At 41.1% G+C, this 22,116-nt stretch overlaps 2 protein-coding genes and 1 long non-coding RNA gene across 3 annotated transcripts in view; 2 read left to right on the top strand and 1 right to left on the bottom strand.

Moving 5' to 3' along the window:
* Positions 1-22,116, bottom strand: part of LOC135272612 (uncharacterized) — a 291,580-nt gene that overhangs the window by 246,115 nt on the left and 23,349 nt on the right. The gene's annotated exons all lie outside the window — the stretch shown is intronic.
* Positions 1,399-21,385, top strand: LOC135272611 (ATP-binding cassette sub-family D member 3-like). Its single transcript, XM_064371074.1, has 4 exons — positions 1,399-1,643; positions 11,744-11,867; positions 14,317-14,373; positions 16,745-21,385. The coding sequence occupies exons 1-4, from the start codon at positions 1,534-1,536 to the stop codon at positions 16,769-16,771; spliced, it is 318 nt and encodes a 105-aa protein (XP_064227144.1). The 5' UTR covers positions 1,399-1,533; the 3' UTR covers positions 16,772-21,385.
* Positions 14,434-22,116, top strand: part of LOC135272608 (neuroblastoma breakpoint family member 4-like) — a 32,255-nt gene continuing 24,572 nt past the window's right edge. The window contains exon 1 of the mRNA XM_064371073.1: positions 14,434-16,796. The gene's annotated coding sequence lies outside the window, so the exon portion shown is untranslated. The remainder of the gene's footprint in view (positions 16,797-22,116) is intronic.

The raw sequence follows: 22,116 nt of genomic DNA on the forward strand, positions 1-22,116 counted from the left end.
CTACTGACAACCTTACTGTCTCCATTTTCTTTCTCTCTCTTTCTTCTCTTTTTTTTTTCTCTCTCTCTCTCTCTGTCTCTCTTTGTTTGTCTTTCTTTCTATGGAGTTTCATTCTTGTTGCCCGGGCTGGAATTCAATGGCACGAACTTGGCTCACCACAACCTCCGCCTCCTGGGTTCAAGCAATTTTCCTGCCTCAGCCTCCCAAGTAGCTGGGATTACAGGCATGTGCCACCCCACCTGGCTAATTTTGTATTTTTAGTAGAGACAGGGTTTCTCCATGTTGGTCAGGCTGGTCCCAAACTCCTGACCTCAGGTGATCTGCCTGCCTCAGCCTCCCAAAATGCTGGGATTACAGGCATGGGCCACTGTGCCCGGCCTTGTTTCTCCCATTTTCCTTCTCATCCTTACCCCTTACCTTCTTGATGGTCTCCCTACACCTCTGAGGAGTTCCCAACTGTTTGGTTTCGTCCTAATAATCACTGTGCTGAGTGTTTTCCCTAAATGCTCTGTGAGAGGGCCGCCTGCTTCCTTCCTGGGCTCCTTTAAGAGGGTGGTAACGGTCCATCACCGGGGGAGTGCAGAGGCCCACTAGGTCCTCAGTGCAGGCCGGGCCCGCTCATCCAGTTCTTGTGAAAGCCGGGTGTGCTCGCAAAGGGTGAGAGGGTAGGGGTGAAGAGGGGAAAACCGAGACCTCGCAGGGCTGAGGAGCCCCAGCGCCTGCGCGCGGCGTTTCCGGAGCCCCAGCGCCTGCGCGCGGCGTTTCCGGAGCCCCAGCGCCTGCGCGCGGCGTTTCCGGAGCCCCAGCGCCTGCGCGCGGCGTTTCCGGAGCCCCAGCGCCTGCGCGCGGCGTTTCCGGAGCCCCAGCGCCTGCGCGCGGCGTTTCCGGAGCCCCAGCGCCTGCGCGCGGCGTTTCCGGAGCCCCAGCGCCTGCGCGCCGCGTTTCCGGAGCCCCAGCGCCTGCGCGCGGCGTTTCCGGAGCCCCAGCGCCTGCGCGCGGCGTTTCCGGAGCCCCAGCGCCTGCGCGCCGCGTTTCCGGAGCCCCAGCGCCTGCGCGCGGCGTTTCCGGAGCCCCAGCGCCTGCGCGCCGCGTTTCCGGAGCCCCAGCGCCTGCGCGCCGCGTTTCCGGAGCCCCAGCGCCTGCGCGCCGCGTTTCCGGAGCCCCAGCGCCTGCGCGCCGCGTTTCCGGAGCCCCAGCGCCTGCGCGCCGCGTTTCCGGAGCCCCAGCGCCTGCGCGCCGCGTTTCCGGAGCCCCAGCGCCTGCGCGCCGCGTTTCCGGAGCCCCAGCGCCTGCGCGCCGCGTTTCCGGAGCCCCAGCGCCTGCGCGCCGCGTTTCCGGAGCCCCAGCGCCTGCGCGCCGCGTTTCCGGAGGGGTGTCCGCGCGTGCGCAGAGCGCGTTCCGGGACTATTCCGCCCTCAGAGGCTCCCGCGCGCGCTCCCGCCGAGCCAAAGTACCGGGTGGGCTTCAGTGCTTTCTGCACTAAGGTAGCCGCTGTCGAGTACCACCCGCCGGCTCGCTAGCACCGGCCGTGCCATGGCGGCCTTCAGCAAGTACTTGACGGCGCAAAACTGCTTGCTGGCGGGTGCTGTGTTCCTGTTGCTCTGCCTGCTCCGTAAGCGACGCCGCGCCCTCGGCCTGCACGGGTAAGAAGGCTCATAGCCGCGCCGCCTTCCCGGGCCCGAGCGGGCGCTCCCCGCGTGCTCTCCCTCCCCGCCCGGCTCCCTTCGCCCGGCGGGGTCAGGCGGAGAGAGGGCCGACCGCCACTGCCGCGGGGCTCCAATGTCAGGGTGTCCGCAAGTCCCCCGTTCCGGTCTGGGCCTGCTATCTCGTTCCACCCCGGCATTGCGAATCCTGCGCCCGCTGGCGAACCGGCGCCCAGCCAGCCCCGAGCCAGCAGCCTCCAGTCGGGGATGGGAGGGGGAAGCGGTGTGTTCCCCACACCACCCCCTTCCCCACACTACCCCCTTCTGTGTCAACTTTTCTGGGTGTGTTCTGGTTTTGCCATCTCATTTCCAGAAAGACCATGAAGGATTTGGGGACGTGGATGTGTGATTGAGGATGGGGATTGGATTCACCAGGCTGGACGCTAGTGTCTGAGTCACTTGAACGAGGTTTTGCTGTTGAAAGTCGCGAGGGTGGCGCCTGTGAACTATCACCGGTCCACTTGGCAGGATTGCCTTCTAAAGTGGTGACCCCTTGGAGTCGGTGAACCCTTTGGTCGGTGAACGCCCTGGCATTTCATCCGGAAAGGCTGAATCGGTTCTGTCGGACTAAGAAGGCAATGTTCCTTCCTGGGCTCTGTAGGTGAAAGGTGACAGTGTGTTTTAGGTGAGGATCAAGCTCCTTTTAAATGACACTCCACTGCTAGAGAATTTCAGTGCTTAGATTTCACTTTGGGAGGTTATCAGATCATAGAAAGGAAGAGAGAGCCCTCTGAATTACGATTGTGACATACAGGTATAAATAACAATTTTTATTTGCTGGACAAGTGAATGAGAAAAGGCTGCTTCCCAACCATTCTTGCCAGCCATTGAATATTTCATATTAAATCTTGACATACTATTTTCATGAATTTTATTTCATTCATTCCTCTGCGCAGGTACTGTTGCCTACTGTGTTTGATTTGACTAAAATATCTAATTAATAAAATTTGGACTAAAACACTGACAGGTAGACTTCTAGCTCATAGTACCCTTTCCATGAAGTTCTTTCTAGCCGCCTTCTGTTTTTATCTTACTGGAGTCTGAAGTGATGGTCTTTCTTTTCCTTCCTGAATCCGTTTAACAGAGTTGAAAATGATTTGCACATAGTCTGGGCAATAGAGTGCTTACTCATTTTTCTTCTATTCAGTTTGCTTTTAAAAGGATTAATTTGGGAAAATACTAAGCAAGTTTTTCTATTGGTTTGTATGCTTTCTGAGCTCCGAGTTGCAAATAGAAGTTACCTGTTGACTGGGAACATGCCAGTAGAAAGAAAATGTTAGGTCCTTTAACTTGAATTCCGTTTTTGCAAAGAAGTGTTTCAGGACATAAAACAGGTGTTTTAATATGGAGGAGGGAACTCGAGAACAACCCTACCAGTTCTGGATTACTTTTATGATTCTTTTTTTTAAAAACCTTCTTTACTGAAGTATCACATATTTATATGTATATGTGATATTATATCACATACATGTCACATACATGTACACATAAGTGTAGAGCTTGAAGAATTTTTACAAATAGAACACACCTGTGTAATCAGCACCCAGGTCAAGAAACAACATTATCAGCACCCCAGAAACTCTCCTCATGCCCCCATCCAGTCACAGTCCACACTCCTTACTAAAACAATTTATAAGACCATAGATTATTGGCAAGGGAAATTTTAAACATAATCTAGTGGGAAATAGTAGCAGTAGCAGTAAAATAGTATAATAGAATTTGTCTTATTAAATGATTTTAGCTCCTCGTTTGCCCTTGTAAAATGCTTTAAAAGTTACTCCTTTTCTTGAGAAACGTTGTGAACTTTTGTGGGGATTAAATTATTTAGCAGGAAATGTACTGAACAAAAGATTGTTGTTAGTCTTTTGCGTTGGGCTAAGTGGGGAAAATCTCGATATTTTACACATTATTTTGTGGGAGGAGATTGCAGATACCGAGTAGGTAAGCGTGAAGTTTAAATTGTTGAAATGAAATGATTGAACTATTTTGAAACCATTAAAAATGGTATTGATGTATTTTTAAAGATACTATATGTCCAGAAGTCTTATAAATATCTTTCAATTACCTTTGGTATCACAGTTTGAACATTAGAAGATTCTAATTTTTATATTATACTGGCCTTTTGAATATCTTTGGTAACAACTAATTTTAATATCTGGTGCTTAATTAAGGAACCTGTGGGTACTTGGCCTTCTTTTGTCTATGTTGTTAATAGTAGTTTGGTTTTAGAATTGGGTAGATAATAGAGCTAGTAAAATCACTTTAAAAGTTACAGTGTAACATTTCTCCAAACATTAGGAGAATGAGTAATTAAATGTTTTGGGTTATTTTAAATTTTTGTTAATGAATTTTTTTTCACTCATTTAAATCTCATATATATGTGTGTGTGTGTTTCTGACCTTTTATTGTGAAAAATTTCACACATATAAAAAGTACATGGGATAATATAAGGATTGCCCAACAAGAACTTTGTTTCGTCTGTATCAACCTGCTCCTCACTCCTTATTTTTGTAGGTTTTTTAGGTGAAATTTATATACATTGAAATGCACAAACCTTAGTGACACATTTTTTAGACAAATGAGTACACTGTATAACACATCCCTATGACAAATTAGAACATTTCCATCTCCCCAGAAAGGTCCCTTGTTTTCAATCCTGATCACCTTTTATTCACTCCGGATCCCACCACTGCTGTGCTTTTTCACCTTAGTTTGCCTAATCTTACATTTTATTTTATTATTTATGGGGAAAAGCAGAATCTTTTTTCTCATGGATAAAGAGGGCCATTTTAAAGGAAGTGTCTATTTCAGAATGTTGTATTACTGTGCTAGGAGCTATAAGATTTGTGTGTGTTTATGTATTACAGTTACAGTTTTAACCTAGGACAGTAAAGAATCTTGTACACACAGGATTAAAGCTCTGAAAGTATCTACCTCTGAATAGGGGTAAATTATGTAGGCTCGTATATTCAACCCAAGTTTCCCTGGTCAGTCCTGTGCCTTTTAATTTTAATCAAAGTAATATATGAACATAGCTTTAAAAATAATACATGAACATAGCTTAATGTCAAATAGTCCTATAGCATTAATGACAAAACACATCAATCTCTTGGCTCCTTTCACTCATAACTGTCATTATCTGGAGTCAGTCATTTTCTGTTGTTTTTACTGTTTCATCTCTTATTTTGTGTCTGCATTTCCATATTACATATTTGTATTACTGCTTATAGATTTCTCATTTTTAGAGAGGAAGTGTTTATTTCCTACTTTGGAAGGTGAGAATTAGCCCTTTTATACTCTCCCACACTTATCTTCTCAATGTTTTATATATTTAATAAAAATTACGTAATTTTTTGTTAAATCAGAATGTATTGTTTACATAATTTTGACTGCTGCTTACAACTGAGCCACATGGCATACTTCGATAGTACCTTTTCCATACAACTTTTTGTTTTTCCTGGTGTTTATAAATTACCAGTTGTTATTTGTGCACATTAGTTTTTTTTTTTTTTAACCTACTTCCCCCTAATTCAGCTTGAGCTTTTTGACAATACTGTAAAATCTTCTCAGTATTGGAATATGGTCAAACACCAGCTAATCTATCAACTTCATCTTTCTAGTTCCACCCCCACGTATACATTTTATAGTTTCCTGTCTTCTTGTTTTAATCAGGATTGGTTGCATTTTAGGCCCACTGAATAGCAATCATGTTTGAACTTGCTTTTATCATTATTTTGGGAATTTCTTTCATCTTTGCATTCTGAATTAAATAACCTGTTTCTGGATTTTTTGTTTTTCTCTTCCTCAGTTTACTTTATTGTTTTGGCAGATGCACTCTTTTTCTGAGTAAGGGTGGAAGGGAGATAAATTTTTGAGACCTTGTAGATCTGAAAATGTCTTCCTTCTAGTCTCATACTTGATTGATAATTTAACTATGTTTGTGTATTCCAAGTTGGAAATCACTTTTCTTCAGAATTTTGAGAGTATCACTCTGTTCTGGTCTCAGACTTGGCTGCAGAATGATTGGAATCATCTGGAGAATTTTAAGAACTATGAATGTCTGGGCCCCACCGCTAGAGGTGCTGATTCAATTAATCAAACCTTTATGAAGCATCCAGTAGATTCTGTTGTGCAGCTCCAGGGTGGGTATTGAGGCCTCTTGCCATTCTAATTGCTCAGCTGTAGCTGGGATTTGTTCCTCCCTCAATCTCTCCCTCAGTCTTCTTTAAAAAATTGTTGCTGTTGTATTACTGGATGTTTGAAAATTTCACTGAACATTGGTATGAATTTTTCTTTTTCATTCATTGTGCTGGGCACTAGGCGAACTCTTTCTGTCTGGAAACTCATTCTCTGATAAATTTTCTTGTGTTTAAAAAGAAATTATTTCTCTCCATTTTTTTTCTGGATTCTTACTAGCCGAGTGTTGGAGCCCCTGGAGTAATAATCTGATTATCATATAATTTCTGTTCTATTTTTGTTTCTGCCATTTTATTTTATTTTCTAGGAAATTTCTTTAACTTTATTATCTGGTGAATTTTTGTTTAATTTTTTTTCCAAGAGTTATTTTTTGTATGGATGTTCATTTTTATAGCAATCATTCTTTTAAGTATGCAATATTTTTTCACCTCTGAAGCTATTTCTTTCTTTTAATGTGTTTTTAGCTCCCTGCATTTTTTGTTTCCTTCATGGTCCTTTGTTGTTCTGTTGTTTGTCATTCACATTAGAGGCTTTCCTCAAGCATTCTATGACTCTTGGCTATGAATTCATATTTAAAAGTAAGTGCCTTAAACACTTACTAGAAGCTGGAGTTGAGAGCTTGTTAATTGTTTGGTCTCCCTTGAAGGGTGTTTATAGGGGAGCGTAATCGAGCACGTGTGTGTGTGTGTAGTACTCAGTTTTAAAATGTAATTATGAGATTTAAAATTTTTTTTTCATTTTTTGTGTGAGTTTCTGAAAAATATTTTTAAAACCATTATTTCGATATACTTTATACTTACAGAAAAGTTGTAAAAATAGAATAAGGGGCTGGATATGGTGGCTCATGTCTGTAATCTCAACACTTTGGGAAGCTGAGGTGGGAGAACAAGAGTTCAAGACCAGCCTGGGCAGCACAGTGAGGCCTCGCCGCTACAAAAATAAAAAAGTTAGCTGGCTGTGGTGGCACGTGCCTGTAGTCCCAACGCTCCGAGTGGCTGAGCAGAAGGATCACTTAAGCTTAGGGATATCGTATCTCAACAAGAACAACAACAAAAAAGATTAGCATAAGGAACTTCCTTTTATTCTTAACCAACATTCACCAATTGTAAAATACTCATTTTAAAGTTGTTAACTTTCTCTTGAATAAATAGTTCTGAGCCTCTGCTATGTATGAAATTCTTTATTTGGACCATGTCTCAAAAAGAAGTTTTAAAATATTATACATTCATACAGTATAATTTTATTTGAAAAGTTAACATATATTTCCATCTCACTATTTAAGCTACAGTGTAAATTGATTTATCTGTTTTCCCTTTTTGCCTTTTCTAAAGTAAGTCTAGATTCATGTATTTCTGCTAAAGAAAGCCTCAAAGAGACTTACTATGGTCCTTAATGTACTTCATTTTAATATTCTTTTCATATGTTAAACTTATTTGTTATGGTGACTAATGACTGTGGAGTGTGGGGAAATCTTAATAGGAAAGACACCCTTTTTAAGGCAGAAACTGTGCTAATTCTGTGACGTGGAGGAAAATTCTTCATAGCCTGTTGCTGCTTTATCTAATCATAAAGATATATTTTATTTTCACCCGTTTGGCTACAAGCAGCATTTTAAAATTGCCAAACTATCTTTTATAAAGATTCTTAAACATTTGGAAGTTACAGTGATAAGGGCTACTGTAAAATTGTTTTTTTGTTAATTATGTTTCTTTTGCAGTGGAATAATAAGCAGAAATAAGGCTTTATTCAAGAAACCATTTTTTAAATTTATAGCTGCTACTCCAATGGTAAACCATTGCTGAATGATGGCATGTTCTTGTGTGTCACAGCTTGAGCAGCACTAAAGCACTTTGGTTTTATGTACTTTGGTTTGATTCAAACAATTTTAACGTAAGTTATCTGAACCTTTGTTACTATCTTGATTGCTTAATGTCTCTAATATTCTTATTGCTATAAACAACATTTTTGTGTGGTTCTATTTAATTTTCTTGTAGTTAGCCATTTTTGTTTTCAATTGTTTTGCTTTTTAGGGGTTACATAAAAATTGGAGTGTTAATTTCTTTTAATCAGTCTAACATTTCCCAAAGTATGTTCTGTGGAATCTTAGCTATGATAGAGGAAATGCTTCATGCTACAAAGCCTTCTCAGAGAGTAAAAATGCACATACTATACATTAAAAGTTTTGAGAAGATCTTTGGTAAAGACATTAGTTAGCTTTGTTTAACCTAGAGTTTCCCAAATTATCTGTTCCCTCAAAGAAAGGAAATTATTTCTCTCGTCATATATATGCTAGTCATTTTTGTGTGTATATGGGCAGCTAGGTTTAAACCAGTTAGTCCAGTGTTTCTCAAATATTTTATATAAATATATCTTATGAAATTTGGGAATATTATTAAGTATTATTTGAAAAAAGAGTTCTGTGATCAAATAGATTCTATTTTGTATTAGATCATAGACATATCTTACTCAAAGATCCTTATAATGCTTTGTTCAAAATTTTAATAAGGTTTTGGAACCTTTTTAAAAAAATGTTAATGTATATTTTAAAAGCAGAAAAATACATAAAACAGATTAACAGTGGGCAAAAGCAGAGCTAGTCTAATTTAAGTGTGTTGAGGGACATGAGGCTTCTATAGATCCATTCTGGGGCTCTAATCTATGCATTAGTCCCAGTGTTGGCAAACTAGGACTCACAGGTCAAATCTTACTACTTGCCATCTGTTTTGGTAAGGTTTTATTAGAATACAGCCACATTTATTCTTGACTGCTTTTGTTTTACAGTGGCAGAATTGAGTAGTTGCAACAGAGTCCTATAGGGTCCACAAAGCCTAAAATACTTATTCTTGACCCTTTGCTCATCCCCATTAGTCTGTCTCCCTGCCATTAATTCACACAAATGAGAATCAAATTGTTAAAATATTTTAGAACAAAATACTACTTTGTTTATTCATAATAATGCATTCCTGGGGCTATAAAGTTGTTAATTGTTTTGCTATCTAAATTTCTTTTGTAGCCACTTAAGCCTTTTTTCAAAGTGGCCATTTTTACTAGGAAAATAATTAGTTATCATTCTGTTTAATTTTGCCATTTGCAGGATGAGATTCAAGCAAGTTCAAAATGATTACATTTTAAAGTTGCAAACATTTTTGCAAAAAAAGTGTTTTTTTTTTTTAAGAATCTTTTTAAATTGGTTATTTTGATTTAATAGAAGTTTCCAAGAGTAATTTTAGAGCTTTATGGAAGTTTTCCTAGTGGTAGATTTTGCTTCTTTTGCAACTAATGCATTGCATGTGGTGGTTTGCAGTGGTATTATTGGTCATAGCAGGAAAAATTTCAAGAGATACTTATTCAACTTCATCGCTGCCATGCCTCTCGTAAGTTTAATTCATTAAAAATCTTTTTAACACGGGAAATTTGCATCTTATTAAAATCTTTAAGGGTTTTTACTTATCAGATTCTTTAAAGATTTATGATACTAACTTCCTATTTTCAGTTTAGTTTTGTAATTTATAGTATAATTTTCAATGTAAATATTTATACTAGATGAAAGGATTATGTTTGGTTTAATTTCATTTATAATGTACATATATTCATATACATATGTATGTGGGTGAGGGGTTATTTGGCATTTTTTATTAAACCTTCAGTTTAGGTTTTCTTCAGTTTTTAGCAGCATCCCATTAGATAGTAGTAGCACCCTCCTCATAGTTGTAACAACCAGAAATGTTTCCAGTCATTGCAGATGGGTACAGGTCGGGTACAACTTGGGGAGCTGGGGGAGATTTGGAGGGGGGAGTGCAAATCATCCTGGTTACTTTAGGCCATAAACTATTATAGTAACTTGAAGTAATTTAGTTTAAGTTAAATTGGAATTTATGGTCTGAATTTTTTACAGATAAATTGTTAAGTCTAAAATATAAGTGATTATCTTAGTTTGGTTCTCATTTTAATCTTCTTGGTACTATAAGAATTTAATTTTCTAAATTTGTGGGTAAAAATGAGAAAATCCAGTTAGATTGAAATTGTCAGAAATTCTTGTTTAATATAGCTGGACAATGGGGCTACATAGCTTTTAGACTTTTTAAAATAAACGAAATAAGCAATATAGGTATCAAAGATTAAGATTCAGCAAAGACCACTTGAGAAAATTTTTAATATAACAATGGAAAATGTTAGTAAAGATGGCTGTAGAAGTAATCTGGAAAATGGCATTAGTTGGTGTAAAACCTGTATTTTTTTTTAAACAAATGCAAATGTAATATCGGGGTTCAGGGTGCCCTCAGCTCCCATGAGAGGATGTTTCTCCGGGTTCTTGGTCTCCTGCCCTCTCAAGAACGAGAGAGGGACCACGGTGCAGTGTGCAGTAAATGCCAGACTCAAAAGTGTTTGTAGAAAGAGAGAAAAAGGAGAAGGAGAGAGAAACAGTGAACTCTCACACTGAGTGAGAGAAAAGAAAAGCTGCTCTCACACTGAGTGAGAAGGGTTCCCAGAGGGGGAAAACCAGAGAAGGAAAGCTCCTCTCACACTGAGTGAGAGAATCCAGAAAGATGGAAATTCAGGAGAGGAGAGAAGCTTCCACACTGAGGGGAAGGGGGAGTAGAGAGAGAGAGATGGAGTTTAGGAGGGGAAGACAGGCTTCCACGAAAAGAGTGTGGAAGGGGACTCCAGAGGGGAAATCCAGGAGAGAGAAAGATGGCTTCCACGAAGGGAGTGTTTGTGGAAGGGGACCCAAACATGGAGGCTGAAGGGATGTGGAAGAAGAGGACTTTTAACCTGGGAGGAACCCCTACCTTCTCTAAAACCCCAGACCAATGAAAGGAGTTCCTTAGAACTTCTGCTGTAGTGATTGACTTTTGATTCTTCTTGCACCCTTGAAAATTAAAACAGAGACCATTAAATCTCCCGGATGGAGAGAGATGGGAGGAGGGCGTGGTGCTGGGCAAGAAGTTCTTGCCTTAGAAACTACCCACCTCGTGGACCTAGTAAGAGTATACATTCCCTCATTGATACAGTGTATACAGAATTCCATTGTCTAGGGTTGTAGTGTTGATAGTAAGAAACAGAAGATATAAACGTAAATGTCTGAACTCCTAAAAGCAAGTCTTTACAGATTGGCTAGAAAGGGGATATATTTGACTTTTTGCCTATTTGCCAAAAAAAGATGGCAAGATACATCTGATAATTAGTGATATTAACATACTCCATGTAGAGTTTAACATAGAATTACTCAAACCAGGTACATTAGGTATAGCTAAATGCAGTAAAGTAAAACAGAGCTGAATTATATCAATTTGGGTTCAATTATAAAAATTACAGGATTTGGGACACAGAAAATAAAATAATAGCAAAATAAATTATAATTTAGTAAGTAGAAATGAAGCATGATCAGTAATTGTTTGTTTTAGATTTCTCTGGTTAATAACTTCTTGAAGTATGGGTTAAATGAGCTTAAACTGTGCTTCTGAGTAAGACTCACTAAATACCTCTAGGAGGAGTATCTTCAGTAAGTGATAACCTATTTTTATATTAAAAATACTTAAAATAGAAGAGTAGTACTTATGAAGCTGATCAATATGGTGGCTTTTTGTTTTTTTGTTTTTTTTAAGAAAACTGCTCTTTGATACAACAGCATATTGGGAACTGGCTCTTCCGTTAATTGACAAGTCATCATTTTCTGGACTTGTGTCCTCCTCTCTAAAATCAATTAGGGCAATCAATAGGATATCCTCTGGCTCCAAACTTTTTCGTTTCTATGTATTTGAGCTAGGTGGTGTAATGTGAATTTTTTTTGTTTTGTCTTTAAAATCACTTGTTTCAAAATCACTTTCTTCTTGCTATTTTAGAGCTTTCATATATTATAAAATGGGAAATCAGGACAACAGAATAGCTGATCCAGACCAGCTGCTTACACAAGATGTAGAAAAATTTTGTAACAGTGTGGTCGATCTGTATTCAAATCTTAGTAAGGTAAGTTTCTCTACTTTTTAAAAGATTGTTTAATTAGTTTTGAATCTAAGCAAATTTATATAGAATTGATTTTATGGACAGAACAGCAGAATGTAAATATTTAATGCTTTTGTAAGAAAAGTAGAGTTATAATAGTTTTAATTATAATTATTTAATTTTTAAAATTATTTTTGTGAGGTACTTTGGCCAATAACTGTTAATTTGGTGTCTTATAAGGATTTTCTAAGAATTTTGCAGGTTGACTCCATAAAAACAACAGAAATTTGAATTCTGATCTTTTGACTTGTATGCGTCCAGCCATAATTAAATATTGACTGTCAATTTATGTTTCTAATTCCACATTCATAACACTAGACTAGGACTTCCTTTCGGCCCGTTTCTCTGCTTCAGTATCTCTAATTCTAATAGATCATTAGTAAGTAGTAGTCAAAAAATTTCACAAGATGCAAGTGTATTTCAGTTTTCTAATTACTGTTTTTCCCCATCTCAGAATATTGCCGAAGCTCCTGACTCTGATAGGCCTTAACCAGTTTTCCTTCTTCTTGCCGATTTCTCCAGTTCTTGTCTTAGTCATGTTTTCCACTCTTACAGCTTTTGCAGTAGTCTTCTTATTAAACCCTCATCTACCTTTTGCATTGACCTAGGATATGTAGTAGGCTATATATAGACTATAAAATAGTCTGCCCAGCATCTCCTCCCCTTTTCATCTGAAATGCTTCAGTTCCCACTCCAATTCATGTGACTTCCCTTGGTCTTGGGTAGGAGCTTGTCTCATAGTGGACCAATGATAGTATCTTTGCCTCTGGTCACAGTTGACCTAGATACACAGTTTTGAAACATACATATATATATATATATATATTACATTGTAAGAATAGGAATGTTCTTGCTTCAACCAGGTAGATGGAGGAAAGGCAATTCTTAGAGAGATATATCCACAAGAGCTGCTCTCCTCATGCCCAGGCCCACTGCTTTTCACTTCCAACCAAAATTTGTTATTTATTTAGCTCTCCAGAGCCTTTGCTAACTAATCCCAAACTCAGGAACTCTGACAACTACAAACGGTTCAGTAATTCAGCTTTTTTTCCTGTTCCCATTACCACATTTCAAAGTTTGTTCTCTCTCTCTCTTTCTGTGTGTGTATGTGTGTGTGTATGTTTACATGCATGCATGGTGGGAATGGGGGGTGTATATATACAACTTTCCATTTAATTTCGTAGACATTATTATGTATGCTTTTCATCTTGGCATTTGAGCAAGTCTGTAGCTCAGGTTTTGTCACATCTGGAATAGAGAAGAATATCGAATTAATTAATTGTAGTGGGTCTGTGCACCACTGTGTAAATTAGATGTTTTAAACATCTGATTGATCTTCAACTTTAATTATGAGTCATTATTTTTGTCAAATTTTAACAGTTCTTGAATTTTACTAGTATCTCTAGCTTCTTGATAATTTATAAGGCCAAGAAAAAAAAAAGGGAAAAGAAAAGATAGATGTTGACATACGCCAGTTAACAAAGCAAGTCATCTATCCTAGTAATAATGTGGATTAGAAAGCGCTGGCTGTTGGCTGGGCACTGGCTCATCCCTGTAATCCCAATACTTTGAGAAGCCAAGGTGGGTAGATCGCTTGAGCTCAGGAGTTCAGAACCATCCTGGGCAACATGCTGAAACCCCATCTACAAAAAATACAAAAATTAGCCAGGCATCGTAATGCGTGCCTGTGCTCCCAGCTCCTTTGGAGGCTGCAGTGAGCCAAGATCTTCAGTCTGGGTGACAGAGCCAGACCCTATCTCCAAAAAAAAGTGGAGGCAGGAGTGGTGGCTGTTGACTTAAAGTCAGTGAACACAATTTGGGTTTTTTGAAAAACACTTCAAACTAATGCAACTGATGGTACGTAAGTTGAGTTGTCTGTGTATGTGAAAAGCAGTACATTAATATATTATTTTGGTTCTAGAGACTTGAGTTTTATACCACAAAATTAAATTCAAAGGCTTACTTGATTATTTTGCCATAGAAGTGATAAAGTAATAGAGTCAAACAATATTGGAGCAGGAAGAGCTTCTCACTTTGCAGGTGAAGATATGTAGAAACAAGCTGGTAGCAAATTTGGGATTATATCTCAGGTTATGTTATTCAGTATCTTTACATTATGTAGACACATTACTGAGTTATTAGTGGTTAATTATCACAATAGAGGTATCTTAGCTGATGGAAAGTGATAAATGTTTTTCCCACTTGATGGTCAGTAGACATTGTTTAAGCTTTTCTTATTTTTCATGTATTCTTTGATCTACATGCTATTACCCTACATTATACATTGTGGGAACTCTACATGTTGATAATTATGTATTAAATGTTTAATAACATTTTGTAGTTAACATGTTGTATTAGCTATCATTCTAGTGCTTTAGTTTTAATTCTGTGTATTCTAATGTTTATTTTACAGCCATTTTTAGACATAGTTTTGTACATCTTTAAGTTAACGAGTGCAATTGGAGCTCAGGTGAGTCTACTTTTATTTCACCTTTTAAATTGCTATAATACAGTATTTAAAATACATATTGTGAATAGCTTGATGGCCTGTTGTAAGACTTTTTGTAAATCTCAAAGAATGGATTTTCACATGATTTACCTAACAAAGTCTGGTTATAAAATAATAACTTTACTTGAGATTTTAAAAGTACTAATTTGTCCTTTTAATTTTCCTTAAGTTAGGTACTTGGAGAAATGTTGTGACATTAAAAACCAGACAAATGTAATGGCTGGGTGTGGTGGCTCATGCCTGTAATCCCAGCACTTTGGGAGGCCGAGATGAGAGGATTGCTTGAATCCAGGAGTTCGAGACAAGCCTGGACAAAAAGCGAGATCCACTTCTTTTAGGTCACCTGAAGAAGTTTGATGATTTATTATCTTTTCGAGGCCTGTGATCCATCTTTCTATTTTTCTTTTTCCTCCTTCTTAGCTCCTGTGGCAGTTAAGGTCTTCTTGTCAATATAGAAGTTGTTAACTACTATGAGTAGAGTCTCTGTCATGAAAATATTAACATTCTTCCTACTTGTTGACTTATGCCTTTACAGTTGATGTTGTGAACAACTAATCAGTCGCAGAAGTTTCCTTAAAGCAGCTATCTTCTTTTTGTGGTTTCCACCAGCTTAAGATGCATATCTGCTTTCTGCTGGCTTTGCATTAGCACAGTGCTGAGCATTTCAAGGCAAGGAAATTAGGTAGAAAAAAATATTATTATACATGCACAATATTGAGGGAAACAGGACTTGATGACTTGAGATTTGGGACTATTATAATGTCTCAAAAGCTATGTTTACTTGGCCACTGCACTTAAAATTTAATACAATTTAAAAGAAAGGAATGAAGCCACTATTATGGGAAATGATGTTCAGTAAGTCATGACTGTACCATACAAAGACCCTCAGCCTCCTTCCTCAGCAAATCGTAATCTGGCCACTTCACTGAGGACCCGAGGCTTTTCTCTCTCATGACTCTCTTTCTGTCTCTCACCCACATCAGAAATAACCTACCCCATGGCAACCATACTGTGACCCACCAAGAAGAGAATATTTAACTCTTTAACGGCTTGACCCGTTTGTTTCTGCGATCACTCCCTCATGCCTGACATGAAATCCACATAGGGCTCTGAAATTCCTTGGATCAATCTTTAGTTATTCCTACCCACTGAGGGGACCACTGAGGGTAGACAAGCATGAAGTCTCCCAGGAGTCACTGGATGGATGTTGGTTAACTCCTTTCATCCTTCCTGACCTGACTCACTCCTACCACCTTATTGGAGCACTTTGTACTCTCTTGAAGGAAAGCAATTCAGCTTGGCTCTTGTAGACAGTGAGTACTCCATTGTGAACATAATAAGACTCCTGTTGGTGTCCCAGGTAGACTCCATGAGCCTTGCCCCTCATACCCCTGGCTGGACTGAGACATGTCATTGGTGTGGGCATGACTCACAGACACAGGATGATTTGCGTCGGAATCGAAAATCAAGTTGGAAGCACAGACATGGGGTGGTTCAGTGAGATTTGCTCTCTTCCTCATCTCAGAGCGTACCTGTGTCACCCTGGGCCCACTGTCATGACACAGACAAATTCACACCAACATATGCAGTGCATGCCCACCAGGTGTCTGTCAGACCTCTTAATTTGAATAACATTTGTCTTGCCAGCAGCTATTGTGTTCTTTACAAGTTTCTTTCCCCAACCGTGTCCCTTGAGGTTCTATGCCTGCCCAAGGCCAGTAGCATTTTTGTCTACCTTTCTGTTAAAGATATTACCCAAGTTTCAATTAATCTAGCCTCATTCTGTGTCGTAGATATTGGCCTTTTTAGCTGAGCAGTCCGTTAGCTTTCATTACGTTTTTAGAAACAAGACTGGGCCTTGTCACTCCAAGATGCCACAAACAGCCAGTGGCTCTTTGTAGCACAATCGATTCATTTTGATTCAAGGGTCTGTAGATTCCCTCTTGCATTGTCTAAAATCCTTGCAACCATGAACAATATTGGTAGTTGGTGATAGAAGGCTGAATATTGCAATTGTCTTTCTAGAAAGAAGTTGGGGTAACTGCTTTGAATTGTTGTGTAAAATTTGCATAACTGTTTGCACAAAATCATGACAGATGATGTTGGGATAATAATCTACCAGAAGAGGGAGATTTTATTCTTAGGCTCAGGGAAGAAAACCAAGGCATCCCTATCATGACAGGACCTCAGGCCTCCTGGAATCTTTCTTTCACAGTGTCCTGTGCTCCCACTGAGGAAACTGATGTTCCTATGTTAGGATTGCACACTGGATTGTTTATGTGTGTAGGGGAACCTGCTTAATGTGTCTGTGCCTGTCTGAATTTATTTACAGAAATTAAAAAGGATCAAGAGGAAGTAGAAGACCAAGACCCACCAGGCCCCAGGTAACTCTGAGGAATCATGGACAGTTAATTAATTCAGTGTTGATATCTGGAGACTCAGATGGAGCAAAAATCAGAGTGTGCTGAATATACCTGTTCTATCTGTTCAGCCAACCATGAAATAGCCATATTCATAATGCTGACTCTTTTCATTGTATACCTATTTGTATTTGTTCCTTATTAATTCCGTTCAATTGTACTAATCTGTATTCATTTGACTCTGTTGAACTGATCAGTCACATACATTTTCTGCAGTCCCCTTTTCTGTCCTTTTTGCTTAAAGTGAAGGTAAGGCATACATCTGATGTCTGCCTCTTTGGCATTACCATATTTTCAAGTATTTGATAGCAGGAAAGTAAAAAAAAAAAAAAAAAAAATCTATCTTTTTTTTTTTCTTAGACAAAGTCTGGTTCTATCACCCAGACTGGAGTGCAGAGGCACAATCTCGGCTAAAAAAAAATAATGCATGTCATGCTCATAATATTGAGAACTAGAGATGTTAAGGATACAGGAACTCTCTCAATGAAGTCTCCAGAGCCTATATTCACTTGGCCATTGATGGTATTTCAACAAGATGTAAGCAAAAGTGCTGAATGCACTGTGTCCTGGCAGTTTCCCACAGGGATCACTCCATCTCTTTCCTGCCGAGCTCATGGTCTGCCCAGTTCACTGAGCACCTGCTGCTTTGTTTCCTGCTCAAGACAGGGAAGGATGATTGTATCTCTCTGCGGGGATTGTACTTGGCTACCCGCTACTCTTGTCCCTGAAAAATTGTCTTCCATGAAACTGGACCCTGATGCCAAAAAGGTTGGGGACTGCTGATCTACTTACTCTGAGGTGTCTTCCCTCCACTGACGCAGACCAGCATCCCTTCCTTTACATATGGCCAGGCTTGCATCCTCTGCAAAGTTCCAGTGGTTTTTTTCCATGTGTGGGTTGGTAGTTTCAATCATGGGTTAGTCTCAGTGCTATATTCTCGTGAAAACCATTGACAACTAGTGTCTCTGATAAGTGCTGGACTAACTGATGAGCAAAACAGAGTGATTTCTGTTCCCATGATGTCCAGAAAATCCTTTCTCTGAGCAAGTGCCCCTTGTGGTAACAGCTTCACGAGATGCATAGAGAAAAATTCCAATTTTTACTTCTTGCTTGTTTTGTTTTTTTTTAACTTCTAGGAGTTTTATGTGGATTGTTGGGAGTTTAATCAATCAACTTATTTTCTAGTAAGGCAAGGTAATTCTGTGATGTCTCCCAGTATATCTGATTATGTGGTAATTAATTAGCAAGAATGTCAGGTACGGTGGCTCATGCCTTTAATTCCAGCACTTTGAGAGGCAGTTGGATTGCTTGAGCTCAGGAGCTTGACACCAGAGTGAGCAACATGATAAAACCCTGTCTCTAGCAGGGCATGATGACACACACCTGTAGTCCTAGCTACTTAGGAGGCTGAGGTGGAAGAATCACCTGAGCCTGGGAAGTTGAGGCTGCAGTGAGCTGTGATTTCACCACTGCACTCCAGACTGAGCAACAAAGCAAGACCCTGTCTCAAAAAAAAAAAAAAAAAAGAAAAAACTAGCAACAAAAATGTTGGCCTTTATCTTATTTTGTTCAGTAAATGCATTTTCTGTTGAGACCATTCCATTTCCCATTTTCCATTTCTCCATGAATTTCAAAGAAGGAAATTCTTTTCTAGAATCACAGCAATTCATTAATCAGAAATAAAATACACGTTGACCTTGCATCTGCTATCTGCCCTGCTTCTTGCCAAAGAAGCTCTGTCCTGCGATAGCCATTCAGTGCTCACACTTTCAGAAGATATCATGGCAGTCTTAAAGCTTGATATCTTTCATTTGTAGGAAAGCCTTAAGATCTGTTTTAACTTAGAGAAGGTGGGGTGACTTCCTGACTACCACTAAGAAAATGTAACTTCTTGGGAAACTATCTCTACCTTGATGATTTTATACACACACGAGATGAACAACAAGGAATATGCTTAGATGTATTGAGAAAGAGGTGAGTCTGCAGCACTGTCACAAAGGTGCACAAGTACTGAGAGACTGCCGAGGAAATGGTCCCCATCAGTGACTCTCAGGTGAGAACAGGGGGCTTTGGGTTTCAGCACAGCCTGGGCAGTTGGAATGCAGGGCTCCTGAGATTCCATGACAACCCAACCTTCTCATAATTCCATTATTGCAACAGCAAACAGTTACCTGGCACACTGGCTGAGACCTCCCTCACTCTTGTCAGAGGCAGAGCTACAGGCAGTGCCTTTGGCTCTGAGCTCAGGCAACGTTTTTGTTGTTTTTGCCGTTAAGGATTCTAAAGTGCTCTGAGGTGTTGATTAAGTTCTTCGCAACCGTAAGTCAATTCCAGCTGTTGTCATCCCTCAGTCCTGACTAAACCTAGTTGATTTCACTAGTTTTTGATCCATCATGTGCTTGGGTTTCTTCTCCCCAGTCCCTGTTTGAACTCTCCTGCCACTGCATTCCAGCCTGAGTGACAGAGACTCCATCTCAAAAAAAAAAAAAGAAAAAAAAGAAAAAAAAAAAGAAACTTTGAGAGTGGGGCCCAGCAATCTGTATTTTTAACCAGCCTTTCAGATTATCTGATGTATGCGCAGGTTTAAGAATAACAGTTCTAGATAGTGGTATACAGAGACAAAGGAAACAAAGTGTCTATCCTCTTGGAACAACAACAGACAAAGAGATGTACATAAAACTTCAGGCAGAGGTGAGTGTTATAAGGGAAACTAGAACCGGAGAAGGAGGGAGAACACAGAGGATGCTCAGGCAGGATCTCCCTGAGGGGTAGGAGCTCTGAAGTCACATAGGGCAGAGTCTGAAAATTGGCTAATCCACCGGTGACTAGCTTTTTAAACATCTGGTTTCCTCATCTGCTAAAGTAGAGATAATAATATTACTTCCCTTCCAAGCTCATACTGAAGATTAAATAAGATAATGCTTATAAAATCTTTGCAACAGTTTCTGTCACAGAGTAAGCCTTTAATAAATGTTAGCCCTCCAAATATGAGGGCAGGGGAGTGCTATAGATGTATATTTGGGAATCATCAATGTAGACGTTGATAGTAAAATAGATGAAGAGGTAGATAAACCAACACATGAGCAGAGAAGAGGATGGATGGTGGGATCGTGTTGGTAGAGACAGAAGTGGGTTGAGAGACGGTGAGAAGGTAAAGAAATGAGATGAGGAGAGGGAGCTTTTATCTGAACCCAGCTAAAGCTGGAAACTTGGAAGAGAAGGCCAATAGATTAGGTGACCTACCAACCATCCTGGGTGTAGGACTTTCAGTGCTAAAATTAGGGCAAGCTGGGCCAAGCTGGTCACTCTAGCAGCGGATGTGACTATGGGGGTGAAGTGTATAATAAATACTCTGACCTTTCTTTCCTGGTGCCCTCTGATCTCCATACAGTAACCTTATAACGTGCCTTTATGGTGGCCTGACCCAACCAGAAGCCAGAGGGCAAGTGAGCTGGGGTAATATAGACCAGAGAAATAGGCCTTGCCTGGACAGACCAGGGCAAAGAAAGAACAGAGAATCAACCTGGAAGGACAAACATAATGACCAGCACAGTGGCAAAACTGGAATCAAAATTGTCTAGGATAAATCTGACTCCAGAGTTTCTTTTCTTCTGTTTTTTCCTCCTCCTCCTCTTCTTCTCCTCTTCCTCCTCCTCCTCCTCCTCTTTTTTTTTTTGACAGGATCTCTGGTTGCCTAAGCTGGAGTGTAGTAGCACAATCTCGGCTCACTGCAGCCTCAATTTCCCAAGCTCAGGTGATCCTCCCACCTCAGCCTCTCAAGTAGCTGGGACTACAGGCAGATACCACCACACCTGGCTAATTATTTTTGTATTTTTAGTAGAGACAAGATTTTTCCATGCTGCCCAGGCTGGTCTCTAACTCCTGTGCTCAAGCCATCCACCCACTTTGGCTTCTCAAAGTGCTGAGATCATAGGCATGAGCCATGGTGCCCAGCCCAGGGCTTTTATTCTTTTTCCAGCCTTATCTAAAGGTGGAAAGCCCTCTAGGAGTGATGAGTGCTTTCTGCGTCCTCAAATTAACCCTACATAAAATTTTAAAAATTACCCAAAAACATTCTTTGGTATCTGAACAGCCCATAAAACTTTTCTCTTTTTCTTTAAAGACAGGTTCTTGCTCTATTGCCTGGGCTAGGGTGCTATGGTGCAATCATAGCTCACTCTAACCTCAAACTCCTGGGGTCAAGCTGTCTTCCCACCTCAGCCTCCCAGATCTCTGAGATTACAGACATGAGCTACTGTGCCCAGCCATCTTTTTAAAACAAAAATGTATACATTCGGTGGTGACTGTAACATACAAGACATTGACAGGATCTAGATGCTCCAGAAATGGAGTTAGTGGAGAAAATCCCTATGGGGACTCTGGAGTCCTGAAAAGATTTAGGTACAGGATGCTTCCAGGTGCTAGGAACTGTTTCTCAGCTCACTTCCTCCCTAGAAGGCTTAATCCTCAAATCGCACTTAATGCGAGCTATGGCAAGTGTCGATGGTCAAAGACCACTACTCACATGATTTCTTTCTTTTTTTTTTTTTTTTCTTAAAGATGGGGTTTCACCGTATTGGTCAGGCTGGTCTCGAACTCCTGACCTCAGGTAATCCGCCCGCCTCAGCCTCCCAAAGTACTGGGATTACAGGCATGAGCCACTACTCCTGGCCTTCACATGATACCTTTCTGCAAGGCCAGAAGGCCCAACTGCCCCATACCCCAGGCACCTCCAGCTCGCCCAGGCTCCATTGCCACCAGTGGCCTGCGTCTGGACGGCAGATCTCCCGGGCCCGCGTCTGGACGGCGGGTCTCCCGGGCCTGCGGGCCCGTGTCTGGGCGGCAGATCTCCCGGGCCCGCGTCGGGACGGCGAGTCTCCCGGGCCTGCGGGCCCGTGTCTGGGCGGCGGATCTCCCGGGCCCAAGTCTGGACGGCGGGTCTCCCGGGCCCGCGGGCCCGGGTCTGGGCGGCGGATGTCCCGGGCCCGCGGGCCCGCGTCTGGGCGGCAGATGTCCCGGGCCCGCGGGCCCGCGTCTGGGCTGGGCCTGCGGGCCCGCGTCTGGGCGGCGGGTCTCCCGGGCCTGCGGGCCCGCGTCTGGGCGGCGGATCTCCCGGGCCCAAGTCTGGACGGCGGGTCTCCTGGGCCCGCGGGCCCGGGTCTGGGCGGCGGATGTCCCGGGCCCGCGGGCCCGCGTCTGGGCGGCGGATGTCCCGGGCCCGCGGGCCCGCGTCTGGGCGGCGGATGTCCCGGGCCCGCGGGCCCGCGTCTGGGCGGCGGATGTC

This window comes from Aotus nancymaae, unplaced genomic scaffold (genome assembly GCF_030222135.1).
Source record: "Aotus nancymaae isolate 86718 unplaced genomic scaffold, 86718_ANA_hifiasm-v0.15.2.pri h1tg000117l, whole genome shotgun sequence".
Taxonomy (NCBI): Eukaryota; Metazoa; Chordata; class Mammalia; order Primates; family Aotidae; genus Aotus; species Aotus nancymaae.